General features: G+C 38.2%; 1 protein-coding gene across 1 annotated transcript in view; it reads left to right on the forward strand.

The window, feature by feature from the left end:
- pafah1b1a (platelet-activating factor acetylhydrolase 1b, regulatory subunit 1a) overlaps nucleotides 1–25,642 on the forward strand; it is a 42,114-nt gene that overhangs the window by 2,035 nt on the left and 14,437 nt on the right. Inside the window, exon 2 of the mRNA XM_052576001.1 lies at nucleotides 8,073–8,311. Coding sequence (XP_052431961.1) covers nucleotides 8,280–8,311 — 32 coding nt within the window. The 5' untranslated portion in view covers nucleotides 8,073–8,279. The remainder of the gene's footprint in view (nucleotides 1–8,072; nucleotides 8,312–25,642) is intronic.

A 25,642-nucleotide genomic window follows, 5' to 3' on the forward strand; every position in this document is an offset into this window, starting at 1 on the left:
TCGATATTTTCCCGTTGGTATCGATCAATACCGATACCAACGTTGGTATCGATATTATCGATATTAGTATCGATCTGCCCACCTCTTGTGCATGTCGCTTATCAGGGTGTGAATGCTTTGAACAAACGTGGTACCTTGTTTGCTTTGGATATTCTCTTAATGGTTTAAGATATCTTGCCAAGTTTGCTGTACACTTTCTCTAGTTGTTTGACAGGTATCATTGATGATTGCAGGGATGTTATAGCTTCGATTAAGTTCACTGAACTGAATTACCAATGTACATTAAGACTGTTTAATGTTGTTGAAAGACATTAATGTCTCCTACGCCAAATTACCTTGCAAAAGGTGGCACAGAAGTTCTTCTGAAGTGGCATTTCGGTGTCTCTTTAGTTTAATGCTGCTTGAAGGTGTCTTAAATACATTTACACACCAATTACAACTGTATGCTTGGACACTGGGTGGATATGAGCTGGTTTAATTTAGTCTGGCTTAAATGTGGCATTGCATCTTTCAATCTTAATCAGGCATAGAGACGCCTTGATTCTCATAAAGGTTGCATTTATTTGATTATGACGCTTTTAAAATAGTAATGATGTTGCCTTTTAAAATGTTTTGCATTCAAATATATTTTCGAATGTAATTTATGTGTGATGGCAAAGCTGAATTTCAGAAGTCATTACTCCATACTCAGTCACATGATCCTTCAGAAATCCTTACATTTTTTTTTTTTGGTGCTCAAAAAACATTTATTACTATCAGTAAATGAAAAAAACATGTGCTGCTTAAAATTTTGGTGGAAACTGATATTTTATTTATTTATTTATTTTGGAAAGTTCAAAAGAATCGCATATATTTAAAAATGATAAATGACCTTACTGTCCCATCTGATTTATTGAATGCATCTTTGCTCAATAGAAGTATTAATTTATTAATAAAATCTTACAGCCCTCAATCTTCTGAATAGAAGTGCCTATAATAATAGTTTCATTCAGAAACATTCCTTTCAGTGTCTGGCATTACACGTCATGCTTTATAACAATGTTCTGCTGCTACAATCTTATTCAGCTCACGTCTTCAGATCTTTTAAACTCTCTGCCATTCAGAAGAGCTGCTACTTAGCATTCCCTTAGTGGAAATGTACTGTGATCCGGTAATCATGGCAGTTCCATCAAGGGAATGAGAAAAGTGATTATTAAGTCCAAGCTTTATTGGCCGGCTGTCTTTACCAGCTTGCACAATTCCTCAAAGAGGGATGTTTCCTTTTACCATCTGTCTTAAACTAAAGAAACTCTTGACATGACAGACTTGCAGGACTGTTTTTGGATTCGAGATGCATGGGAAGTGTTGGTAACAGATTACACTTCTATCAATCAACATTTGTGTAAAGTAGGGGTGTGCCGGTTTCAGAATTGGTGATGACTGTTATGACGTGAGTCAAATGTGACGGTTCATAACATAACCGTCGGGGGGGGGGCCTCGGGCCTCCAAGTCAATTGGTTGTTCTTGGAGATAGCGGGTTAACTCCGTGTCAGCGCGCGCTCTGATCGGTAAAGGGGCAGAGATTTCAGACCTCAGTTTATTACGGAGATCTGTCACAAAACTCATCATCCGCGCCAACGTTTTTTGAGCAAATTTCAAAGCCGCACCCGCCCGCCATCCGCTGATTGTTTTGGGGTCTATGGCGATGCAATGCGTTGCTGATGCGAGCCGCAAAAAAAAAGCCATTGCCATTTGCCCATTAGCTCCGCCCACTACCGGAGAAACTGGTATGTCTTCTGCTTGTTCGAAAATGAATATGAATAATTCTAAATTAAATCCATTATTTTGACAGGAGAAGACAACAAAGAATAGTTTACATATAGCGTGTTGTTTAAGCGTGGTAAGACTCTCGCTCTCTCTCTCTTTGCATGTGTGAGAAACAGCGCTATCAGTAAAGTGACGGTGAGTCGTGCGCATTCACAAAGAGTTTACAGAGTGTCAAATACAGGTGCGCTGTGTTGTCCATTGAGATGAGCTGAAAAGTTCAGATCGCTTGAAGGAGAGAGAACTCTGAAGCTCAGATGCTGAAATTAATGCAAGCGTCATGCGCTTCAGTCTATGTAGTAAACAAACCTGCACGTCTCTGCCATTCATTAATTCACACAGAGACGCGCAGAACACGGATTTATATTTTAAACAACTTTTGCGGCTTAACATTTACAGATACTGGTCCATATGGAGATTTGATTTGATTATTTTATGCTAACTTTGGCAAATTCCATGACTGTCCATATTAAAATGCAAGTTTCATTTTCATGACTGGATTTCGAGATTCCGTCCTCGTTTTTTGCTTCATGGAAATCATAGAGCAAATTTCAAAGCCGCACCCGCCCGCCATCCGCTGCTTGTTTTGCGGTCTATGGCGATGCAATGCTTTGCTGATGCGAGCCGCAAAAAAAAAAGCCATTGTCTGTTCTAGAAAGGATGCAGCAAAGATATTTAATGCTAAAGGATGAGGCATAGGCCTACGCTGAGTTTCATTTACGATGAGATGTGCTCTAGGTCACAGTGCAGTGCAAGTGAACGCGGTGCGCTGGTGCTTCCATGTCACGGTTATCATTGTCTGCTTTACTTGCTTTTTATTTATTAAAATACATGCAATTGGTTTATGAAACATTTATTAAAATTAAGATAAAATTTGTACAAAACGAAATTCGTTTTTAAGAAAGGTTTTCTACAAAGCAAAATTTTATGAAGTGGTAAATATCATGTCTGACGATTTACAAAACTTCATTAAGTGGTAAAAAACATGTCTCCCGATATATTGCGCATCTTATGATCTAAAAAATGAAAATAATTTTTTTTGATAAAAAATGTTTGTAAAAAATATTTTAATGACACGGTTTTTGCGGTTATAGAGTTCTAATGACGGTGTTCAACTATAACCGTCGGTCTCACGGTTATATACTAACCGTCACACCCCTAGTGTAAAGCGATGCACCGAAACTGAAACCAAAAATGCTTTGTAATGATTATTATTATATTAAATAATATAAAGTTATGTTGTAAGCCTTTTTAATTTAATTTAATTTAATTTAACTTAAAAAAACAAGCCAGTAAAATAACCACCCTTTTACTGAAAGTAACACAATAAAACTGGACAGAATTTATATTAATATTGGTAACACTTTACAGTAAGGTTCATTAGTTAACTACTTTAGTTACCATGCACAGTTGTTCTTCAACATTTATTAATCTTAAGGTTCATTTCGACAATTACTAATGCATTATTTAAATCAACAGTTGTGCTTAAGTTATTTCACTCTGAATTAACATAAACAGTGAGCAACTATTATTATTAGTGATACAAGTCATTTTTAAATGTAAGACAGTATCCAGATTTGAAGACTACAAAAAGATTTCACTTCTAATGTTAATATTTTTGGGTAGGGTCCTATGAGATGGACAGACTAAATGTTATAGGCCTAGAATTCAGATGGCCTACCTGTTATTTTTATGGTATATCTGAAAGTGTAAATTTTAAATGGAAAAATATGCAATCTGAAAATTATTTAAGAAAAAGAAACCTCAAAATAGTAAAACGCAAGATTTGGTTTTTAAAAAGGCCTTTTCCAAAAGGTACAGAGCATAGTGTCACAAGAGGGTAGCGTCATTTAACCAGCGTTGTACAGTACAGCTGTAATACAGCATGTTACGTCACAGTAGCGCTACTGCAAACAGGAATATGTGTACCAAAATTTCCTGTCAGAATGTTATACGAGCGGACTTTGCTTTTTTTGGTGAGGATGAGCGGTACACGAGCACAGAGCGGAATAATGAGCGTTGCATCAAACCACGCAGTGACGAGGAGAGAAACCTATGTGTTAAACACTGCCGGGCTGGGCATGCCATATAGACGGTTTCAACGGCAACAACATAAACAAACGTTACTGCGCATGACAGCTTTTGTGGACCTAACTTAACTTCCGGTAGACTTCCAAATAGAATCAATCAACAACAGCCAAGTCCCTCTAGAGTAGATATTTTTTGATAACAAACAATATGTTTGCTGCGTGGATCAGACGGACTTAATGAAAATGCAAATTCATTTTTTTCCAGCAGGAGATATCTTAAAGCATAGACATAAAGCGCGAGAAATAGAGGTTTCCCCAGTAACAGCTGTAAACAAAGCAGAGCTGGTACGCTCATACGCTGCTTTATCAGGCATATAACATGCAAGTCTTCCTTCAGAAATACAGCGATATAAAAACACCTGTGCTTCGTTTTGTTATTTAAACATATAAATGTAAGGAATTATTATTATTAAATGTGCAGTACGTAACGTTACTCATGTTTATTCAACAAAGCCTTTTTGAAAATCGATTAGTTTTAAAATTGTGACGAGTCTCCAAAAATAAAATACATGTATGGGAAACCCATCCCACAGCACAACCACCTGAGACCCAACTTCAGTTTACTCATCACCTTGCCTTTAACTGCATTTGTAGAAGGCACTGCAGCCAGACCGATATACACAACACAGACCGGAAGTTAACTTAGGTCCAGGCGCATTCGCCCGATGAAACCGTCTATATATTATATGTACATTAAATGCCATTTTCAGCCAATAATTTTCGGTGGCTGAAAATTCAGTGCATCCCTATTTGTGTTATGTTAATCTAGCCTAGGTCCTTGTTGAAAATCTCTTATTATGATCATACTAATAAACAATGGCAAAGACCATAATACAGCAGATGCTGGATTTCTTTGTTTCAGTCTTTGTCTTTAATGTCACTTGTTAGTGCTCAGCGTTGGGCTTTTTATAGCAGGAATGGATAATCACTACTGGACTGTTTTTGCCCAGTTGTGTGGTTCGGCTGCACACAGACGGTTGCTAGAGACCCCTCCAAACCCTTGGCTGAAATAGCGCAGGATAATTGTGTGTTTGTGGAGTCCCAACTGGCAGTTTGCATTGACTGGGAAAGAGGTGGTGTGGCATGAAGTAGTTACTGTGGGTTGGGTTCGCTCCCTGGATGGGAGTCTGCAAAGAGTTCATAATGCGTTTCAGTGCCAGTGGGGATCAGTAATGCTTTCACCATGGCGACTGAAAGCTCTGATATGGTGAAATGTAGATTTCAAGATGGTGGATCAGTAATATCTTGTGTTTTGATTCATTCTGTTGACATGTTGAAACGGCCAGGATTATATGTTAGGGCTCCGTTTGGTACGATGTGTGACTTGGACCTGCATGTTCGAGAATGTATAAGCTTATAACTGCAAGAGCTCATTAAGCTCTTTGTTGCCTGAACTCGCTTTTTTGACCCTAATCTAATTTTCAAAGATTACAGTTAGTGTTGCAGGAGTCCCAAAGCACGCTCTAATATGAAATTGTACTGGAAACAACAAATATAGGTCCACTGGTCCACATTGGGTCTACTTGAATTGGGTTTCCTCAGCTGCTGTTAATGTTTTGTATGGCAAAGACTGAAAGAGTTACTATGTCATTACAAGTCCCATTTCAATAAAACAGTCAAAAGAAAAGAAAAAACAAGATGGAGGATAAAGAGCTCTTCTTGCTCTTTGCATATCATTCACATTCCTGGCATCGTCACTTGCTGTCCTTGCTGGTAAAAAACCCAGTTAAAACTAAAGGGGAAAGAGGTCTGGTGCACATCACATGTACCGCTTCTGGGATTGGCGAGTCTACTGAGGCTGTCATGACATGGTGGTTTGTATTCTGCTTCTCTGTATTTTCAGTGATTATCTGAACCGTTGTAATGACAGGCCTGTCAGCATATCAGAGCCTCTTTAGTCGTTTATAGTTCAAGTGGTGCTTAGGATCTGGCAATTTACAGATGAACATTTTGCCCAGCAGGTCAATAGCTGATAAAGACTGTTCTCTGATTCTTATTAATAATATTTGGTTTGAAAGCATGTTAACTCACTTAACCGCAGTTGTTTTTGGTCTCCTTGGTCTGTGGCTCAGTTCTGAACCTGTTAGATTTATGTGTTGGTAAATGTGTGGAATGTCTTTTGAGTGTTCAGGGCTCGGGTGAGGAATGTGGTATGCTAACCTCTTGTTCTTCAAGAATAGTCCCATAGACCCTCAATAGCAAGATGCAGGTCTCTAATGGCGCTTTCCCACTGCATCGTACGGCACGGTATGGTTCACCTTTGGGGGGTTTTCCACTGTGTACAGTACCTGGTACTTTTTGTTAGTACCACCTCGTTTGAGGTTTCAAGTGGACTGTACCATATCCAAAACTTGACGTATAAACTCGGCTGATCACTGATTGGCCGGAGAGAGTCTTCATTACCTGCGTCACTGAAATTGTGACACAAACACAAAACAACTCGATTTAGCTAGATTTAAATCAGCACAGACAGCAAAGGATCGAACTGTTTTGAACAAACGCACCTTTTTTTTTTAAACAACCAAAAAGTTTCGTTGTCTGTTGCGGAAGTACAGACGTTCCTCTTGTTGATATCAGAGGAGCGGTTCCAGCAAGAGCTTGATGGGGCGACGCAGAATGAAAAAGTTTTTTTTTTTTTTGGAGTCGTGGTAGTGAGGCGGTGCAACTATAATGACGTGAATAATCCGGCCCACTGTATACTAAACTAGAGTGGAAACGCAAAGCGTGCCGAGCCAAACCGTACCGTACTGAGCCGTACCACACAGTAGAAAAGCGCTATAAGAGGCTTATAGTGCTTCTCCTCAAGCGTCTCATCAGATCAGAGAGTACTGATTCTAATGGCTGGATTAGCTCTTTATTAGTCAGGCTGTTTGTTTCCAGGATGAAATTCTCAATTACACAATGGGATTTCCTGAACAGCGCAGAGTAGTTCTGTATCATAAAGCTAGTCACTATGGTTGTTTCCAGTAAGTTGTATTCGTGCCAGTCAATTTACTGATTCCTGATACTGATTTCATCTTGATACTGATTTTAAATTAATTTTACAAAGTTGTTATTGAAGGAAACAGTCAATGACAAAAAACAGATAATAAATAAATTAGCAGTAAGTGGTTTTCTTATTGCTGTCATTTCTAAAATATTTGACTGCCTTTACACTGGATGTTGCTCCCCCAAAAATGAAAATTAGCTGAAGATATATTCTCCTTCATGCTGTCCAATATGTAGATGCACTTGTTTCTTCTGAACAGATTTGGAGAAGTTTAGGGTTATATCACTTGCTCACCACTGGATCTTCTGTAATAAACAGGTACCATCAGAATAAGAGTCCAAACAGCTGATAAAAACATAACACAGTAATCCACAAAAGTTGTTCACATGATGCAGCCCTTCAATTAACATCTTAAGTGAAAAGCTGCATGTTTGGAATAAACAAATCCATCAATTAAATGGTTTTAACAGCAAATTGCTTAAAATACGAGTCCTATGAGTGAAATAAGATTTTGTCTGTTTTGCCCGCCCCTTGTACCATCTGTTTATATTAACTCAAAGAAAATTGACTGTTTACACCTTCAGTAGCTCAATACATCAATCATACTGTGAGATAGGTATCAGGTAGTGGATGATACCCAGCACTGTTTCTTAGGGATGACCAGTTGTTGTAATCTTCAGGCTTGTAGTTTGTGCTTGGCTTTAGTACTATTGTAATATGGCCTCCCTGTAAAGTAGCAGTGCTTTTGCCATCCCGACTAGATAATGATCTCTCATTTAGCTGAGAGAAATTCAGAGTCCTGCTTGTTGCTGTCAAACTGTGTATCTCACTGCAGTGCAGAAGTAGGTTGATGCTAAAATCTGGGTCAGCGGTCCCTTTTACACATGTTCAGAGCTCCCGACAGGGGCAGCAGGAGTCCGTAACAAAATGCTCCACATGGCAGCCGATAGAGAGGACTGAATGCAGGCTAGAATGAGATGTGTGCTGGGGGAAATAGAGCAGATGGAAAACCTGATGAAATGTGTGTTAGCCCCCAAAGCTAATGTCACCGGAACAGGGTCACTACCATATTTCCACTGTTGCCTTAAGCCTGTGTGACCACTACTCGTCTGGACTGTGATTATTTGCATTCTGATTCCAACCAGGAGGTCTGTTATTGTAAATGACAAATGTGTCCTTTTCCTCCACAGATGCAGGGACTGTCTGATTGGTAGATGCCTGCAGGCTGTCAATGTGTGGTGTTCCTCGAGACCGAATTTAAGGAGAAGTGTTTGGGTTGAGCTTCTGACCACCTGCAAGCCGGACCCAGCGTCCTATCTCTGATCTCCTGCCAAGGAGATAGCAGTTCCTGCACACACTATACCTGACCCCCGCCCCGTCCCATCCCCACCGCCACAATGGTGCTGTCACAGAGGCAACGAGACGAGCTGTAAGTTCACAAACTCACACATCACTGTGTACGGCAAACAATAGAAAATACATCTGTGAATCTGTGTATGTGCAATAGACATCATCATAATCCTTTTTGAGGAGAACTCATACCTCATTAAACCTAGGATCACAGTGAAGTACAGTATGGATTTACCAGAGAGTTTGACAGCTGAAAAGAAGAATCAATATGCAGAAGTCTATAGGAGGTCTAGACCAAGGCTGGACATAAACTACCCTTTTGTGTCCCATCAGAATAGACGTCATCGTAATGGGAGTTTTTTTTGTTTTAGATGCAATGACAACAAATGTGCTATTTTAAACTAGTTTGGTCTAGTTATTGAGTTGTCTTGCAGCTATATGAGGATAAATTTGGCCTGAGGTCCTGAACACAGAGTAATTAACCTTCGAATGTGCATGAGGTGGACAGATAAGAGCTTTTAATCATCAGTATGAGGTAATGAGGGAGAGATTAAAACTAGTTGAATATGTAAAGCTGTTTACCCCTCCTCCATTGCAGAGGATGTAGCCTTGCTTTCTATGAACAACCTAATGAAGATATTGATTGGAGGAGCTTATCTTTAGTTTTCCTGACATAAATGTGAGAAGTGTATCCACATCTGCTCTGTGCGTTTTGATGTTGATTTAGAAGGCTACTCATAGGATTGGGGTTTGACACAAATTTCTTAATTTAATTCTGACTCGAAAGCTTTCGATTCAGTTTGAGTCAGTTAAATTCTGAATATATATGAGGTACAGTACATATCAAATTTTCTCAAAAAAAAAATAAATACTAATGCTGTAAAATATACATGATTCAGTTGGTACTTGAGTTAGTAAGTTGTACTTTTAAGTAATGTATAGGCTTATTAGATTAGCATACAAAATGCTTGCTAACAACTTGCTGTCTAGAAGTGTCCCAGACTAAGGATTTTCATAGTCAAATGCATTTTCAAAACTTGACGATATTCAACTGATAGTCGAATCGCATGTTTTGGGGGTTGGGCAAAATACATTCAGCAGTAATAATTATGTTAACACATTGAAAATGTGTAACGGACGTCTTGCAGATACAAACAGGGATACAATTCTTTTTACAATAGTGCTCTCATTATGACGTTATGTATGACAGTAGTTATTAATGTTCTGCATTTAAATTCTGAACTGCGCGTGCTGAAGATGACCAGTAGAATGAAGCATTTGATATCAGGTTTTTAAGCAGTGTGATTTAACTTATGAATTATCTCATATAGAATACGCTTCGTTATTTATACAACATAATGACTTTATTACGACTTATAGGCTATATGCACAAAATGCCCATAATGCACAAACATGCAGCTCTGAATGAACTCCTTTTGTGGATGTGTTCTTCACGCAACAACGTCCAGAAACACAACAACTAAACTCAAAAAATTCACAGCGTTTTATTATAATAGTGTTCTCATAATTATGTATATGACAGTCCAGTCATAGTTTTTAATATTCTGCATTGTTTGTCCTACTCGGGCTGCACACTGAAGAGATAATCACCGTAGTACTACAATGAAGCGCTTAACTGGACGAGATAAATAATCTATATATATATATATATATATATATATATATATATATATATATATATATATATATATATATATATATATATATATATAATATATATAATATACATACATATACATACAGGCTGAAATGTTTTGAAATCACTTGTACCCTACCTGATCAAAAAAAAAAAAACCTGTCTTTCACTCTGCCTGTGTCAATTTGAGTCTTGCTAAAAGTTTTAAATCCCTGCCACCAAAATGGTCCTCTGTCAGTCACGGATTATGAAATGTGAAACTTAAATCTATAGGGGTGGTTGAATTTATTCGTGCACGTTAAAATTATTTATTTGAAGCTTCTTTTCAGGTTCTTATTTACAGAATTATTTTAATAGGCTGTATAATTAACTTACTGATAGAAAACCAGTAGTTCTGCGTTAAATCAGACATTTTAGCACCCCCATATAGCAAATATGGCACGATCATAACACCCCATGAATATTCGACTGTGAGGTTGGTAGTTGAATCAGGCTTCTCCTATGAATCTTTGATTATTCGGGGTCAACCCTACTCCTGTCATTGAACTGCAAATCAAAGTGTTGCCACCTTGTCAAACAATTGATTCGTGTAAAACAAAGTCAATGCACATGTGAAATCTGCACATACAAAATATGCCTGGTTACAAAATGGGGATATTGACTAAATGAAACCCTCCCACTTGATTTATAAATGCTTTGTTTTGTGAAATTTCTGAAAAGTTGAAGTGGAATTACTTTGGGTTAAAAAAGAAAAGAAAAATGTGGTACTGTTGAAAGAACCTTAACTTCCCACTCTGCATAGATTCACTAGCATGAATGTCAATAGTCCTGCTAGACTGGCAGCAAATAATGGGCAGTTTTTGTGAATCCTGGTAGAATACCAGGGGGCGTCCTAATGCAATACTGCTGCATTCATTAGGACAATAGTAGAGGGAGAAATGGCAGTGACAAGCTGACCGGATGCCTCAATAGTTTATTTTTCTCTTTTGCAGATTTCATACAGAGCACATGAATAGAATCTGTATTGTTCAAGTTATTCAGGCTTTTCTCAGTGCATAGAGCTCAGCTGCTGGCAATACAGAAATGATACTCGAACCCTTTCAAAATCTTTTCTTGGGGCATGCAAAGAGGTTTTGTTCTCTTTATATTTAATTTAGTCATGAGCTTTAATCTTCTTACCCGCCTGGTTAGTTTTTACTTGTAGAGTGGTTTATATATTATTTTAGATGAATTTTGTTAATTTGCAACACAGGCCATCATCACATGTTATTAAGAAAAAAAAAACTGTGTCAGGATTTCTGGTGATGTTTATCTTGGTCATACGGTTTCACAACATCTTAAAAAGTCTATATATAGTTACAAAGTCATAATAGAGTCACTCATACAATAGCACGTTGTTTGTGCACTGAACATTTAGCAGATGGAAGCCTGCGAGGGTTTACTGTAAAAAAATAAACACACAGCACATTGCTCAGTAGACACAAACTGTTGGTATAACGGAATCGAGATGTGTGTATTAATGATGGAAGGTTTGCTGTTCTCATGTTAACAGTGTCTCAGAGGTCATTGCTCTCCTGGAGCGAGAGTTTAACTCTCTCAGTGTGAGCTTATAGGTCAGGCGGGTCTTCCTATATAGGAGCTAAATATTACTGTTGACTCTGCAGTTGAGATAAAATGTGCTCTCAGCTTGCTCTAGGCTGTGTTTATTTGATTGTAGTGCTTGTGTCTTGTTATAGATCTTACCTTCTTTGGCTTTGGGATTTTATTCTAATTAAACAGATTTGCATGTTAATTGAGAAATGCATTATCTATACATAGCTGATGTCTAATTTATGCTCCTCCTTAGCCAGGGCAGCAGTTTGAAATTCATCTCAACACTGAAATCTATCACTCAAACAAGGTTCAGCAGGGCCTTTAGCGACTACTTAAACTAAAATGTCCATGTAATTTGCATATCATGTATTATGACTGTAATACAATTCCTTTTCACTTTTTTACATTCCTGCAATTTCAAATTTGTTTGCCAATTACAGAAGGAGATGATTGCATTTATTTGCGTTTGAAATATTTCAAACCTATTTCATCATGACTGCTGTGGTTAAGCGTTGTGCTATAGGTGTGGCAGGTGTGTACAGGGCTGGGCTCTAGAGACCACCTCTCTACCTCATTCTAAAATGTAGCCGCTGTGCCAGCCCCTAGTGAGCTCTGATGGACCAGGCGCCAGTCAGTCAGCAGGAATCCCATCAGAAGTATGGATTTAATCTCCAGACTGAGGAGGAGGTGATGGCCCTTCTGCTGCTTTTAGGGGCCTTATCCGTCGGCTTAGATGCTACCTCAGCATCCCTAGAGTCAGTCTAGACTTCAGACTGGGATTTATTATATTATTCTGGAGGTCTGAAATAGGGTAATTGAAATGCCAAAAATTTTAAACATTAGGTGGCATTTGAATGGCAATTTTGTGATTGTGTAGTTGTTTATGCTTAAGAGATTCCTGAGGAGGAGCTGAGCAAAGCTTATTACACTTATAATACATGCATTAGTGCTACATGCAGTAAGAGATTACTGTGCCAACCGCCACTCCTTCATACCGGCGAGGGAATGCGTAATCTAAAGCTTCCCCTTGAAAGAGTGTGGAAATCCCTTTGCTCCTGCCTGCTTGTTGTGTGTGTTCCTGTGCATAAATGAGATAGTGCCATGACTAGGGACCTTATTCAAATGATTGTAAACAAAAACACAGCATTAGTGCAAAGACCCCGTTCTGTCATCTTAAAGGGTGTGGCTTCTACTGAACTGCCCAAATCTCATTAACGCTTCTGTCAAAAGGTCTGCGCATGTGTATGTGAGACAGCTGGCTCAATACTTCCATGCTGTGCAGACACACACACTCACACATCCGATTGCTTGTGCCTTTTATTACACACACTAACTCAAGGTCTGCCATCTCTGAACTGCCAGAGCATGGAGCAATTTCAGTTAACCTACATTCATCGTATAACTAAAATAAGATCTGTTTGCTTCAGTTAACTATTTAGGTGGCTTTGTCTAAAAGAAAATTAAAAATAATGAAAAATCATTACAAATATCAGTCGCTGTTTGTATCAGTAAAATCTCAATTAGATTGAACTTTCTCTTTTTTTGTAATAAAAAAAAAAGTTTAAATTATCACCATCATAATTTTTATTATTTAGACTTTTAAAAAATCCTAATTGTAAGCAGTATTAATTGCTGTAACCATAAAACATTGCTTGTTTGGTATTTCTTTTGATTTTATCATTTAGGGGTGCACCAAAATGAAAATTCTGGGCCAAAGCTGAAAATAATATTTAAAATTTCTTTATTGTATTATTAATTAAAATAAGATAGTTATGTAAATAAATCATTTTAATGATACTGAATAAAAAAAAGAGCCACTAATCAAACTTTTATTAAATGTAAAATAACAAAACCGTATCAATTTTTTTTTTTGTTTTTTTTGTTTTATGCAACAGAATGAGATTTAGGTGTTCCTGTGGCTCAGTGGTAGAGCATTGCGTTAGCAGCACAAAATGTTGTGGATTCAATTCCCAGGGAACACACACAGACTATTGTTAAAAAAAAATCCGCTTCGGAAAAAAGCTTCTGGTAAATGTTTAATTATACAAATAATGTATATATTCCTAAAGAGCTATTGTCAGAGCATGTGAGGAGTGCATAGCGTCATGAGAGGGTAGTGTCATTTTACCAATGAAATTAGGGATGCATGATAAATATCGGCACGATATTTAATGCGCATCTCATCAGTAAAGCGATAAATCTCTACACGTGTGTGCTTTCATGTAGAGCAGCATTAACTATACTGAGCCATTGTTCACTGATAAGCTGCGCAAAACCACGTTCATATTTTGCTCCTGTTTTGCACAGGTTTTCATTGAACGGCTCTGTGCAGTAAATGCTGCTCCACATTAAAGCACACACGTGTAGAGATTTACCGCTGATTACAGACAAGATGTGGATTAATATCGTGTCGATATTTATCATGCATCCCTAAATGAAATATTGAGGCTCTTTGAGAACTGATGAGGACAGAGTGTTAGATATGCTGTGGTTCCTCCATTATATCTTTTGGCTCACTAGTTTGAGTCATCAGCTTTGGGAGCTCATTTGTTCCATTTAGACATTTGAGTGAAAATGTTTGTTCAACTGGTTCTTACTGGAAACCTGCGTAAAGTTCCCCTGGTTGCTCTGAGAACACATTGTGTGCACAGAACCACAGCAACCTCTGCTCAGGTGCCTTTTGTCAAGGAATAATCAGCTCTCCTGTAGAATCCCTAGATAGAGCTGCACAGAGATAGTGCTGGCTTTGATGAAAGCCACTTTCTGTCGGCCATGTTGTTTCATGTACAGGATAGCTGCAGGGGAGATCAGACTACTTCTTCTGTTTGTACAAAGGTTACCCTCTCCCAAAGCCTGCAAAGGGACTCATTCTGCAGTCCTGTGATGCCATGCTCTGATACATGATGGCAGCTGGATAATAAGCAAAGCAAATCCACACGCCAGAGGCAGTCAGACAAGATATACCCACAGGGGCTCATCGCAGTCTGATAAAACAGTGTTTGTTTACAGAGGAGAGATGCGCAGGGTTTGTGGAGTAGATGTGGGAGGGGTACTGGATGCTGTCTGGCTGGCAGTGGTGATGTGGATCCGGAAGCAAGCTCTTAGCGGAAATGATGATAGAGCGAGATGACTCCCCTCATAAACGTATGAGGTAATGTTCCTCATCTCTTCTCCTGCAGCCGCTCTCTTATGCTCACTTTAACGCATCGCACACACAAACTGCCACTGCCCAGCTTTAGATTTACAGTTTGACTTGCTCTTCAGCTGCATATTCATGTGGTCCTAAAACATATGGTAATTAAAGACTGAATTCTTCATTAAATTAACTATTAGATATGTTATAAAATAATATGTTCTGTGTTTTGATTTATTACAAAAATGGTGCTAATCAAAAGATTGCATAAATCTTTAATAAGTTAATCTTTTAAAATGTAGTCAAATGAAATTAACAGTTCCCATGAAATGGTGAAATGCCAATGAAGTGAACTGTCACACTGTGTCACACCAGATAGGTCAGTTGTAGCGTGGTGCCGCACTAGTCCTCATAAGTGGAGCCATCGCATTTAAATTGTTTCCAGGTGGCTGGTCCCAGTATAGGTCATAAGGTCTGGACACACCAAGCCGACTTCAAAGAACTAGGGATGACGAAAGCCAACGGTGTTTTCGCCTTGCTTCGGACCAAAAAAGCTGCTCTCGAAGACACCTCACAGACTACAGCTGACAGGAAACTAACACGTGCGTTCTGTGCATGCGTGAGAAGAATAAACTGTCTATATCAGCAGCAATCAATAGTATATATTCGTCATTCAAAAGGAGAGACTGAAACAAAGATATACGATATAGAAGCAGATAAGTAAGGCGACAACAATTGGAGCGTTCTCTACTGCACAGACTCTGATCCCAAATAAGTGCAATATGTCTGTGCCCTTTTGGGACGATGGTTGCTTAATATTTCTTTAGAGAAAATTAATGAAAAAAAAAAGTACTTTTTTTTTTTTTTTTTTTACAGTCTATGGTCGTGCCACGCTATAATAGCTGAAGTCTGTCTACACTGGACATGACAAAGCGGCAGTTGCAAACAATTAGAATTTTGTGTCAGTACATCATAAATAGAACAAGGCATCATTTTAATGTCTGGGATTTGTTTTGTGAGTAGAGAGCCTCACTAAGTCTGCCTGCAAGCAGTTTTCAAAGCAGACAGCCTTTTCTTTATCATAATAATCAGATTCTTTATCATATTTCCATGGATCTCTGGTAAATGCAAATAATGCAAGGTCCTGAACAAACAGGTCAGCTCTTTCAGGCCTGTAACAAAACCATCTTTATCATAAGCAAAATTCAGAAGGCATCTCTCAACAGAGTTGGATTCGTAGAGGAAATATTGCAATGACCCATAGCTTTTGAAAGCTGACAACAAAGAATTTGTATTCTTCTTTCCAACATCATAGAAACTGGCCATGATGGCATGAACATCAGCCCTGATCATATTTCAACTCAATATGAAACAAAGGAGCCACTGAAGCATGTTGCCTTGTTTGTTTTTGAGAGAAATGAGCTGCAATTGTTTAGGTACAAAAACCGTTTGAAGTAAAGCTGACCTTCATCTCACTCTAACTGAAAAAAAAATATTGTTCCTTTTACCTCATTAAATCTAGCTGACATTGTTTAATTAAAAAGCGGTATATAGTTATTGGAATCACTGGATTTCCTTGTTAAAGTCAAGTGCATGTGTAGATGAGATGCATCATGCAGACTTCATATATAAATAGCTGTCTTTTTGCTGTTTAATATTCAGACACTAGTCCATTTTTTATTTGTTCATCTACATTTTGCCAAATTCTGACATTCCATGTTATACAGTAAAATTCCATTATGACTGAATTTCTTGATTCTGTCCCAAAAATCATATGGCCTTATTTACCTGGCTGTTGTCATATTACAAAGAACGTTGTTTTATTTCATATTGCAAAAAAACTGATGTATCATCCTTTGATGCTCACGGTGTTTGAACACTCAGATCTACCCAAAAAGGGATGCAGATCTGCTGGTTTTTCTCTTTTTTTTCTGACTGTGCAGCTAGCAAGATCGCAAAAAATAGCTATTGTAACTGGCTGTAATTGTGGTTTGGATGTGTTCACCAGTGGGTGGTAGGGCTGTCACTGTCACAATTTTCGATTTTAAAGACATAAGTAGTCATTGGATCGATTGTAAAATCGATTTTCCATGTCTAAAAAAATAAGACGTTTCCAGACGCCAAATAACAGATAAACTTAAAGAGAGTGCTGGAAATGCACAATCATTAATATTTCTTACTTATTGGCATGCTGTTTTGTGCAGAATAACAAACAGCAACAGGATTCTAACATTCTCAAAAAAATATGTATGCAGAGGGGACGGCTGCCATAACAAAAGAAAAACATCACTGCAGGCTTCAACCCGGCTGCATTAATGATTTAGGCAATTCAAAAATCTCCAAGATTATTTTAAATAATGATTCGATCCATTTCAAACAACTGTTCAAAAAATGAAACTTTAAATGGACTTGAGAACAGGCCATGTGTGTTTTTTATTGAACGTAACTGACACTTAGGCTAGGCTGCACTATAGGCAGGCATAATTAAATGCACAAAAAGGCTAGGGTTATTACAAATTTATTGGACAGGAAAACAAGTCGATCAACATTTTCGGGGTCCAGAGCAGAGCGTTTTTTATTCACTGTATGTCCAGCTGTTGAGAAGATCGGTCCGACCACACTGATGTCCCAGGCACAACTACTTCATTGCCAGTTGCGCAAGGTGGGGGAATTACTGCCAATTTTTCACCAGAAAAGCCGGTCGCTGTCAGCTGGCAATAGTGGCTCCTTTTCATAACTCAGCATCTCCTGTAAGAGGTCGTGTTCGATGTCACTGGGTCTTATAGGCGCGTAAAATTGTTTGTATTTTCTGTCTAGCTTTCGCAACGCCTACTGCACTTTCTGAATTCTTTATTTTCTTTTTCTGCTTGTTTGAGTTTTGTTACATCTATATTTTTTAATTGTTTAATTCTTTTAAAATTAAAAGTGTACATATTTGGTTAAAACCAATTCCCTATTTTCATTTTCGAAACTTTTTTTGGTTGGTCCGATCGATTGTGCAATCGATTATCGAACTAAAAGTGACAGCCCTAGTGGGTGGGCAGGTGTGTGAGGACTAGCATGAGCATTGGAAGATGCATCTGAGAGTCTAAATGTCATGATACTTTACCTCCATAATGGGAGCTAATTGAAGGTCATTTGTAATTATTAGGAGACAGTGTGCTTGCTTGTTTGCTTGTGCCAACACTGATCTTAGTTTTTGTCTTTCAACACATAATCTAAGATTAATCATTCCGGTTGCGTTATTACCACTAAATCGCCATCACCTGCTTTCAAATGGAGCGGTATTTAATAGACAAGAGCTGTAGATCACTGCCAAGCTATGCAATATCGTATTCATTATCCCCTTTGATGAATACGCAATATGAACTTGATATTGCATAGCTTGTCAGTGATCTACAGCTCTGATAAAAGAACAAAGATCTTTCCTGAATGTACATTTCCATAAACATCAGTTTTGTTTTGCTGAACAGCTCTGTTTGACTCACAAAGAAGCATTGTTGTTCAGATGTGTCTTTAGGAAGCTATCTGTCGAGCATGTCCCACTCAAAGCAGAGAACGGTCACATACACACATTCCCTCCAGCATGAAGCAGTGTGTAGTTCAATCCAGCATTTATTTATTTACAAATTCTAAGCTCTGATTATGACAAGTGTGGTATAAAAGCTTTGTTTATTAGAGGAATAATAGGAAAATGTTAGATCGACCTTGCCTCTGAATGCTGTTCGAGCCCATAACCTTCATTTATGCAGCTTCGTTCTGGTTTGCCGGTTGGTCACGAATTTCCAAAAATTCGATAACATATAGGCATGGTTTCTTTTCCTAAATATTTTAGGTTTTTATTTTATCATCATTTAGCTATGTAAATGAGGCCATTTCGTTGAACGGCATCTAAAGGCATGGTCACGATCTAACATTTTCCTAACCCTATAAGAGCACAAATCTTCTGTTGTTATTGTGAGTGTGCACAAATGAAAGTAAACACTTTTGCGAAAGTGTTTAATATTTTTTTTTTTTGTCTCCGCTGTTTCGATTGTGCCGGAGCCTGGCGCACACGTATATTCTAGCGATTCAAACCTACATCGCAGTCTGTTCATTATCAAAATAAAATAGTCAACTAAACATTTGAAAGGTTACACTGGTCAGTTTAAATAGACTGTAGTATACTCTGCTGTCATGCCAATGACGTTTTTGCTCGTATGAAAAGGATCATCTTTCCGTCTATGTCCAAATATGTGTTAAGTAGTTTACATTGAATTTTAAACTATTATTTATAAATGCATTGCGAATATGGAAACATTTGGATTTGTGCCGAATGAGACATGAGCAATAACCTCCAAATAAATGTAGCCAAAGCCATGCTTGCTTGTCCTCGCATGCATGCACACACAATCTAATGATATGATATATAATGCACTAGATGCTGGATTTTTAAAAACAAATAGGCCTACCGGAACGCAAATATTCAAAATCGTAAATTTTCTAAAACAGAATCCAGCAGGATCAATTAAATGTGAGCAACAATGTGCAGGGCAGTTGCACACACGCCACATTATGTTTGGGATCATTTTATTTTTAAATGCCATAATGTCAGTTGAAAACATTGCACCTGTGTTTTAAAATACAACAACGAGCACTACAAAACCATTTATAGATGCGTGTTTAGTAGGGGTGTAACGATACGCGTATTCGTATTGAACCATTCGGTACGACGCTTTCGGTTCGGTACGCGGTACGCATTATGTATACCGAACGGTTCGTTGGAGTAATTAATTATATTTGAAAAAAAAAAAAAAAAGAGAGAGAGAGAAATATAATGATATGCGTTCAACAAGGTAGCCCAATAACCCAAACAACGTAACAGGCAACGCCCCTGACACTCCCGAAGAAGAAAAAAACACCATCTTATATGTTTATGTTAGGCTACTCAGCAGGCGCTCGCTCACTCAGTACGCGCTAAAGGCTCGTTGCAAAATAGCCAATGCGTTTAACAGACCAGAAATGAGAAGATCCTCCAATAACCAACAGGTCTGGTGTTTGGGTGCACTTTGGATTCCCTTTAAGCTATAATGGTGATGGCAAGAGAGTGGTGGATAAAAAAACAACGGTATGTCGCATCTGCAACATGACAGGGTACACCAGCGGGAATAAAAAAAAAAAAACACCAGCGGGAATATCTGGGATATATGCGTCAGTACTATCTGGGAAAAGACTAAAAAAAGGAGAAACATGCACGCAGCAAACTATCCCTGCAGCATTTAGACACTATAGCTTACAGGGAATCCAACCCAAACACCAGACCTGTTGGTTATTTTAGGATCTTATATTTCTGGTCTGTTAAAGGCATTCGACATTTTGCAACGAGCCTTCAGCGCGTGCTGAGTGAGCGAGCGCCTTAGGGGCCGTTCACATATCGTGCCTAAAAACGCATGGAAAACGCTAAGCGCGTCTTTCTCCTCCTTTCCAAAGCGCTTGGGCAGAAGCGCTCATGAGGCGTCTGTCTTTGCTAAGCAACAATGACGTGCTCTCTCCATGAGACGCGGAAATTTCAGCGAAGGATAAATGGATTTGCAGCTCTAAAAATCGCTTGCAGTAGCTCTGCTACTAAATTTATTTCAAAATTGCAATCCATATACAACTATGATCAGCTGATCCTTCATCTTGGCTGAGCTCTCAACGTTGTTACGGGAAAGGATGAAGCTGATTGGTTAGTTCTTGTCACATGACCCGCGGTGCGCTTGCGGCATTCTGAAAAGTTGAGATGTTTTTACATTTTGCTGTATCTAAAACGTATCGAACCGAACCGAACCGTGACATCAGTGTATCGTATCGAACCGAACCGTGAATTTTGTGAACCGTTACACCCCTAGTGTTTAGTGCTCTCCATGCCAGAAAATAGTCAACAAAGTAGAATGATCTCAAATCACATCTATTCATTTTATAATCCTGCTACTAGCATTTTATTTTGTCACTTGACTCTAACCGTGCCACACCCAGAGTTTTCCCTGTGTGCGTGCTGTTAGACTCTTTGTTGTCTGGTCTATAGATGTTTTAAAAAAAATTCCCATCTTGATTTTGATCTTAATTTAAGAGTATATGTGAACAATGTGGCTGTCTCACTGAAACAGCATTTACATATTGGGCTCCTTGTTTCCTCACGGCTGTGGATCCTTCTACCATCACAATGGCAGAACGTGTTTGGACAGCAGAGTGGCATCTCTGACAGCCCTCTTTGTTTTCACTATCACCACTATCAATGAATATCTTATGCTCACCACAGTCTTGCTGACTCCTTAGCAGCTCAAAATGTGTTAAAACAGAGGTGGAGGCTTCCTTCAAACTGACATATTCTTTCCATATTTAAGTAGAAAGCATTTGTAAAATTATTCTTTGTGGATGTGCACACATTGTATTTGAGCTATACATTTATTTTTTTCTAGCATGTTTTATTGAAATGGCAGATCTTTTCTTCAGTCATTGCATGGAGTAATATTTTAATTTCCTTATTTTTTAACTGTTCATTTCTTCCTAGATATTTCTTAAATATTTATATGTATTACATTTACATTTAGTCATTTAGCAGACACTTTTATCCAAAGCGACTTACAAATGAAGACAATGAAAGCAATCAAAATCATCAAAAGAGCAATAATATGCAAGCGCTATAAAAAGTCTGTTAGCTTAATGCAGTACACGTAGCAGGGTTTTATTTAAATTGTAATAAAAATATATAATATAAAAATTATAGAGGAAGCTAGTGTTAGAGGCATTTTTTGATTTTGTTATATAAAAAGAACAAATAGATTACAAAAAGATTAGAAAAGGTAGTTATTTTTTCTTTTAAGAAAACAAGCGGGAAATTAATAATGCAAGTCTAAAGGGGAAAAGTTTTTATTTTTATTTTTTAAGAATAGAATTAGAATAGAGAGAGCTAGTGTTAGATGGTCAAATATAGAAGATATGTGTTTTTAGCCGATTCTTGAAGATGACCAAGGACTCCGCTGCTCAGAATGAGTTGGGCAGGTCCTTCCACCAGGAGGGAACATTTAAATGAAAAGTCACTTTGGGATGACACAATAAAGGGACGTCTACTTGAAGACTGCAAGCTTCTAGAGGGCACATAAGTCTGAAGTAATGAATTTTGTTTAAGGGGTGCAGAGCCAGTAGTGGGTTTGTAAGCAAATTAATGCATTGAATTTTATGCAAGCAGCTTATGATAGCCAGTGAAAATTAATAAACAGTGGTGTGACGTGCATTATTTCTGGCTCATTAAAAATGTATCTTGTTGCCGTGTTCTGGAATAATTGTAATAAGGTTTGATAGAACTGGCTGGAAGACCTGCCAAGAGAGCATTGCTTTAGTCCAGCCTGGACAGAACAAGAGCTTGAACAAGGAGTTGTGAAGATCATCTTGATGTTGAATAACGCGAATATGCAGGACCGTGCAGTTTTAGCAATGAGGTCTGAGACAGTCAGCTGATCCTCAATCATAACTCCAAGGTTTCTGGATATTTATAAAGGAGCTATGGTTGATGTTAGGGCTATGCGATTTAATCGAAATCGAAATAAAATCGCGATTTGTCTATGCGCGATTTCTAAATCGCTTTATAGCACGATTTTCCCCAAGATCCTGCAGTATGTTATCTGAACCAATCAGGATGCAGCACACCTAAGTGGAGCGCGAGAACAGAGCAGACTGGGCATATGCCTAACTCCAGGTTCAAACACTCTGTCTGTGATGCGTAGCCTTTTTTTTTCGAGCCCATGTTAACGGATCAGAACGTTCACACTGCATGCGGTAAAAGATGAGAACAGAAAAGGTTATAAATAGAAAGGTGCGAAAAGATTTAATATCTTGCGCATGAGCACAGAGAGAGTTGTGAGTGCACAGGACACAGGTTCAGCGAGAGGAGACACGTAAGGCAGCGTGTATCTGAGCCTTAAACAGTCTATGATCGGAGCATGCACGTCTGGTTTTGTTAACAGCAAAGGAAATCTGCCTGCAAGCAGATAGATTCGCTCTCGTGCATTATTTTAATGTGCTTTCGCGTTACAATAATGCACTCTCGTTGCTGCTTCTGAACCGCATACACATAACTTACACTATACACACTAGGGGTGTCCATGGTTAACCGGTTAACCGATTAACCGTTAAAAATTGTGTAACCGAGTGAAACATTTTGCTCGGTTAAGTGACGTCAATGGCGTGCATTGAATTTAGTTGTAATACATTTTTGCACCACCAGAGACCGCCAGAGCGCTCCCAGACATTTGTAATGTCCACAAGAAGAAGTCATTTTTCTAATATGAAGCGGGCTAATACGAGTGACGGGGCAAAATGCAAGTATTGCAATACAGTGCTAAGATATACTTCAAGTACAACCTCGTTGTTGTAATCTCAACAGCCAACACCCGGGCATCATTAGGCCGGTCAGGACACACTGGATGCGTGGCGAAAGCATCTCAGCTGCGTGGCATGTCTGTTTTTAATTCGGTTCCCATGTTAACAGGTAAGAGCTTGCCGACTGCCTGCGTGAGACGCGCGGCTCAGGCGCGGCTCGACGCGTGCATGCTAGAAATAGAACCGACGCCTTGTTGGAAGCGTTTCCAGGCAAAGTATAATAGGAAAATATGTTTATATGTCATTTTGTACAAAAATACATATTAATTCATGACTTTTTTATATTTGAAAGTCTATAGGTTGACATAAATTCAGATATAAATTTAAATAAATAAATAAATAATTATCGATTTTCAAATATTGTACATGTCAAACATAGTCATAGTCATAGCCTTAGCGAGGCGGCCGCGGAGTCTGCTTGTTACCTTTTGCCTTATACATTTTAGGCTTATTCTCAAATTCAGATTGTGTTAATGGGCGGCATTATTAGGCAGTTTTAATGGGCTAGTTGCATATCTCCGCCATCTTGGATTTCCGGTCTTGCGAGTGTGTGCGTAGGTATTTCCGGCTGTGCTTAAAGTCAGTGCAGAGAACCAGAGAAGTCCAAATATTACCTTCTATATGTTTACAGGATTTAAAATATCACTTCAAATGCAAATAAGATATACACTGCTATTATCACTATACTACAAATGTTAACTGAGCCAGTGGATTTGAAACCTGTGTATGTTTCGGTCCTGTTGAATTAAATACACTAATGTTCACTATTGTTCACGAGATAAAAGTTGAACTCATGGTGTGTATACACAGCTATATAATGTATTTTATCTTACCAAATATGTAAATGTACAAATTACTTATTTCTCGAAGATGTTTGCATTGTTATTATTATTTTTTATATTAAATATTTACCTCGTGAGACGTGGGCTGCGATTTATCTTCAGAAGTATCCATTTCTCAATTGTACACATACATCAGTCCGTTTTATCGTTATTTTCACAAGATTATTTTACACAGTAAAAAATACGTGACTTTTAATATCTGTTTAATCTGATAATTAATGCAAAACAATAACAATGGCTACTCGTAGACAGATAATGATTTATGCTGCAGATCTTTCACAAAACAAATAACCAGATAAAAACACACATGAATGCAAACAGCGATCTTTTATTTAAGGCAAACCTACCATAATTATACTACGTTTAATTGTACAGTTAGTTATAAATTATGTTATCAAATAAAGTTAATAAAACGCTTTATCAGAAATCTCTGTGCGTCTTGTTTGACAGTCAGAAACATTTATCTTACATAACAGAACAAAACCAGCTCTTCGAAAATGAAAAGTATTGCATATTTGAGAGGTTTGTGTTTGAAAAAAGAAATCCCTGTGGTCCTGAACTGACGCTGATCCGCATAATCAACAGAAGAATAAAGCAATCTCCGCGTTGTATCTTGATGAATTTCCACACAGAGGTACGCAAAATATAGGGAGGATGTTTCCCCATGTTTTTGATATACCACTATGGGCTGTTAAATTTGAAAATCTTTAATTATATACATCTAGCCAAGTTTCATATGTAAGTTTCCCTTACAGTCAATGCGAGCGTCGCAAGACCGGAAATAAGTACGCACACACTCGAGTCGCTGAAGCTCACCGGCGCCATCTTGTGCAACTAGCCCATAGGACAATTTGACCGGAGAGATTAAATTTTGTCGGACATTCCTTTTTTTTTTTCGGCCAATGTCCGGAAATTACTATGGTTATGGTTACTATGGCACACTATGGTTAACCGAGTATTAACCGCTAAGGGCCTCGGTTAACGGTTAATGAAAAACTTGAGAACGTGCAGCCCTAATACACACTGCAGACGTAGTACGTGTGAACCTTGGGCAATAAATATATTGGACAAAACCTATAACACCTGAGGCACCGCAACAGTGACCAATTATGACCAATGCATGGCAAAAAAACAAAAAACATTCCTGAACACGGGTTTTATTTTATTTTTTTTACTATACTTTTTTGCCATTTGTCTAGATTTTGTTTGACATCTTTACTTAGTGATTATTTTGGTTTTGCACAACTTTTTTTTTCTTAGGTGCACCAGCACAAAAGTTAGGTGCACCCAGATTTTCGACCGCTTTGTATTTAACACTGCAGTTTTACAAGTTCACTTTGAAAAAAAAATAATAATCACTGTCCATATAGGCAATATTGACTTGTAGCCTAAATCTAAAACTTACAATCTGGTCAACAAAGTTCTTTATTTGAAGCACAATTCTATAAGAAAGGTAACTTTAATAAAAAAAAGTGTTAGTGCTTAAAGTGCTTCACTGAACTGAAATTTAAACTTTAAAACATCTCAAGATAAATGAAATAAAATAAAATCTAAATTAAGTGTTTTAAGGGCTTCAAACGGAACATCTCTTGGCTCAATGTCTTATGGACTATTCTCCATTGCAGTCACATGCCCCTCTGATGGCCAACTCCTGTAGTTTGGCATTCTTGATCTTTGGCCTTGGCTAAACCAGCTGGCCACACTCTCTAGCAGCACAGTCTTCCAGACTACTTCCCTCTACACTGATTCTCATCAGATCTAACACTGTGTCTGAATGAAGGGATG

This window comes from Carassius gibelio, chromosome B15, assembly GCF_023724105.1.
Source record: "Carassius gibelio isolate Cgi1373 ecotype wild population from Czech Republic chromosome B15, carGib1.2-hapl.c, whole genome shotgun sequence".
Classification (NCBI taxonomy): Eukaryota; Metazoa; Chordata; class Actinopteri; order Cypriniformes; family Cyprinidae; genus Carassius; species Carassius gibelio.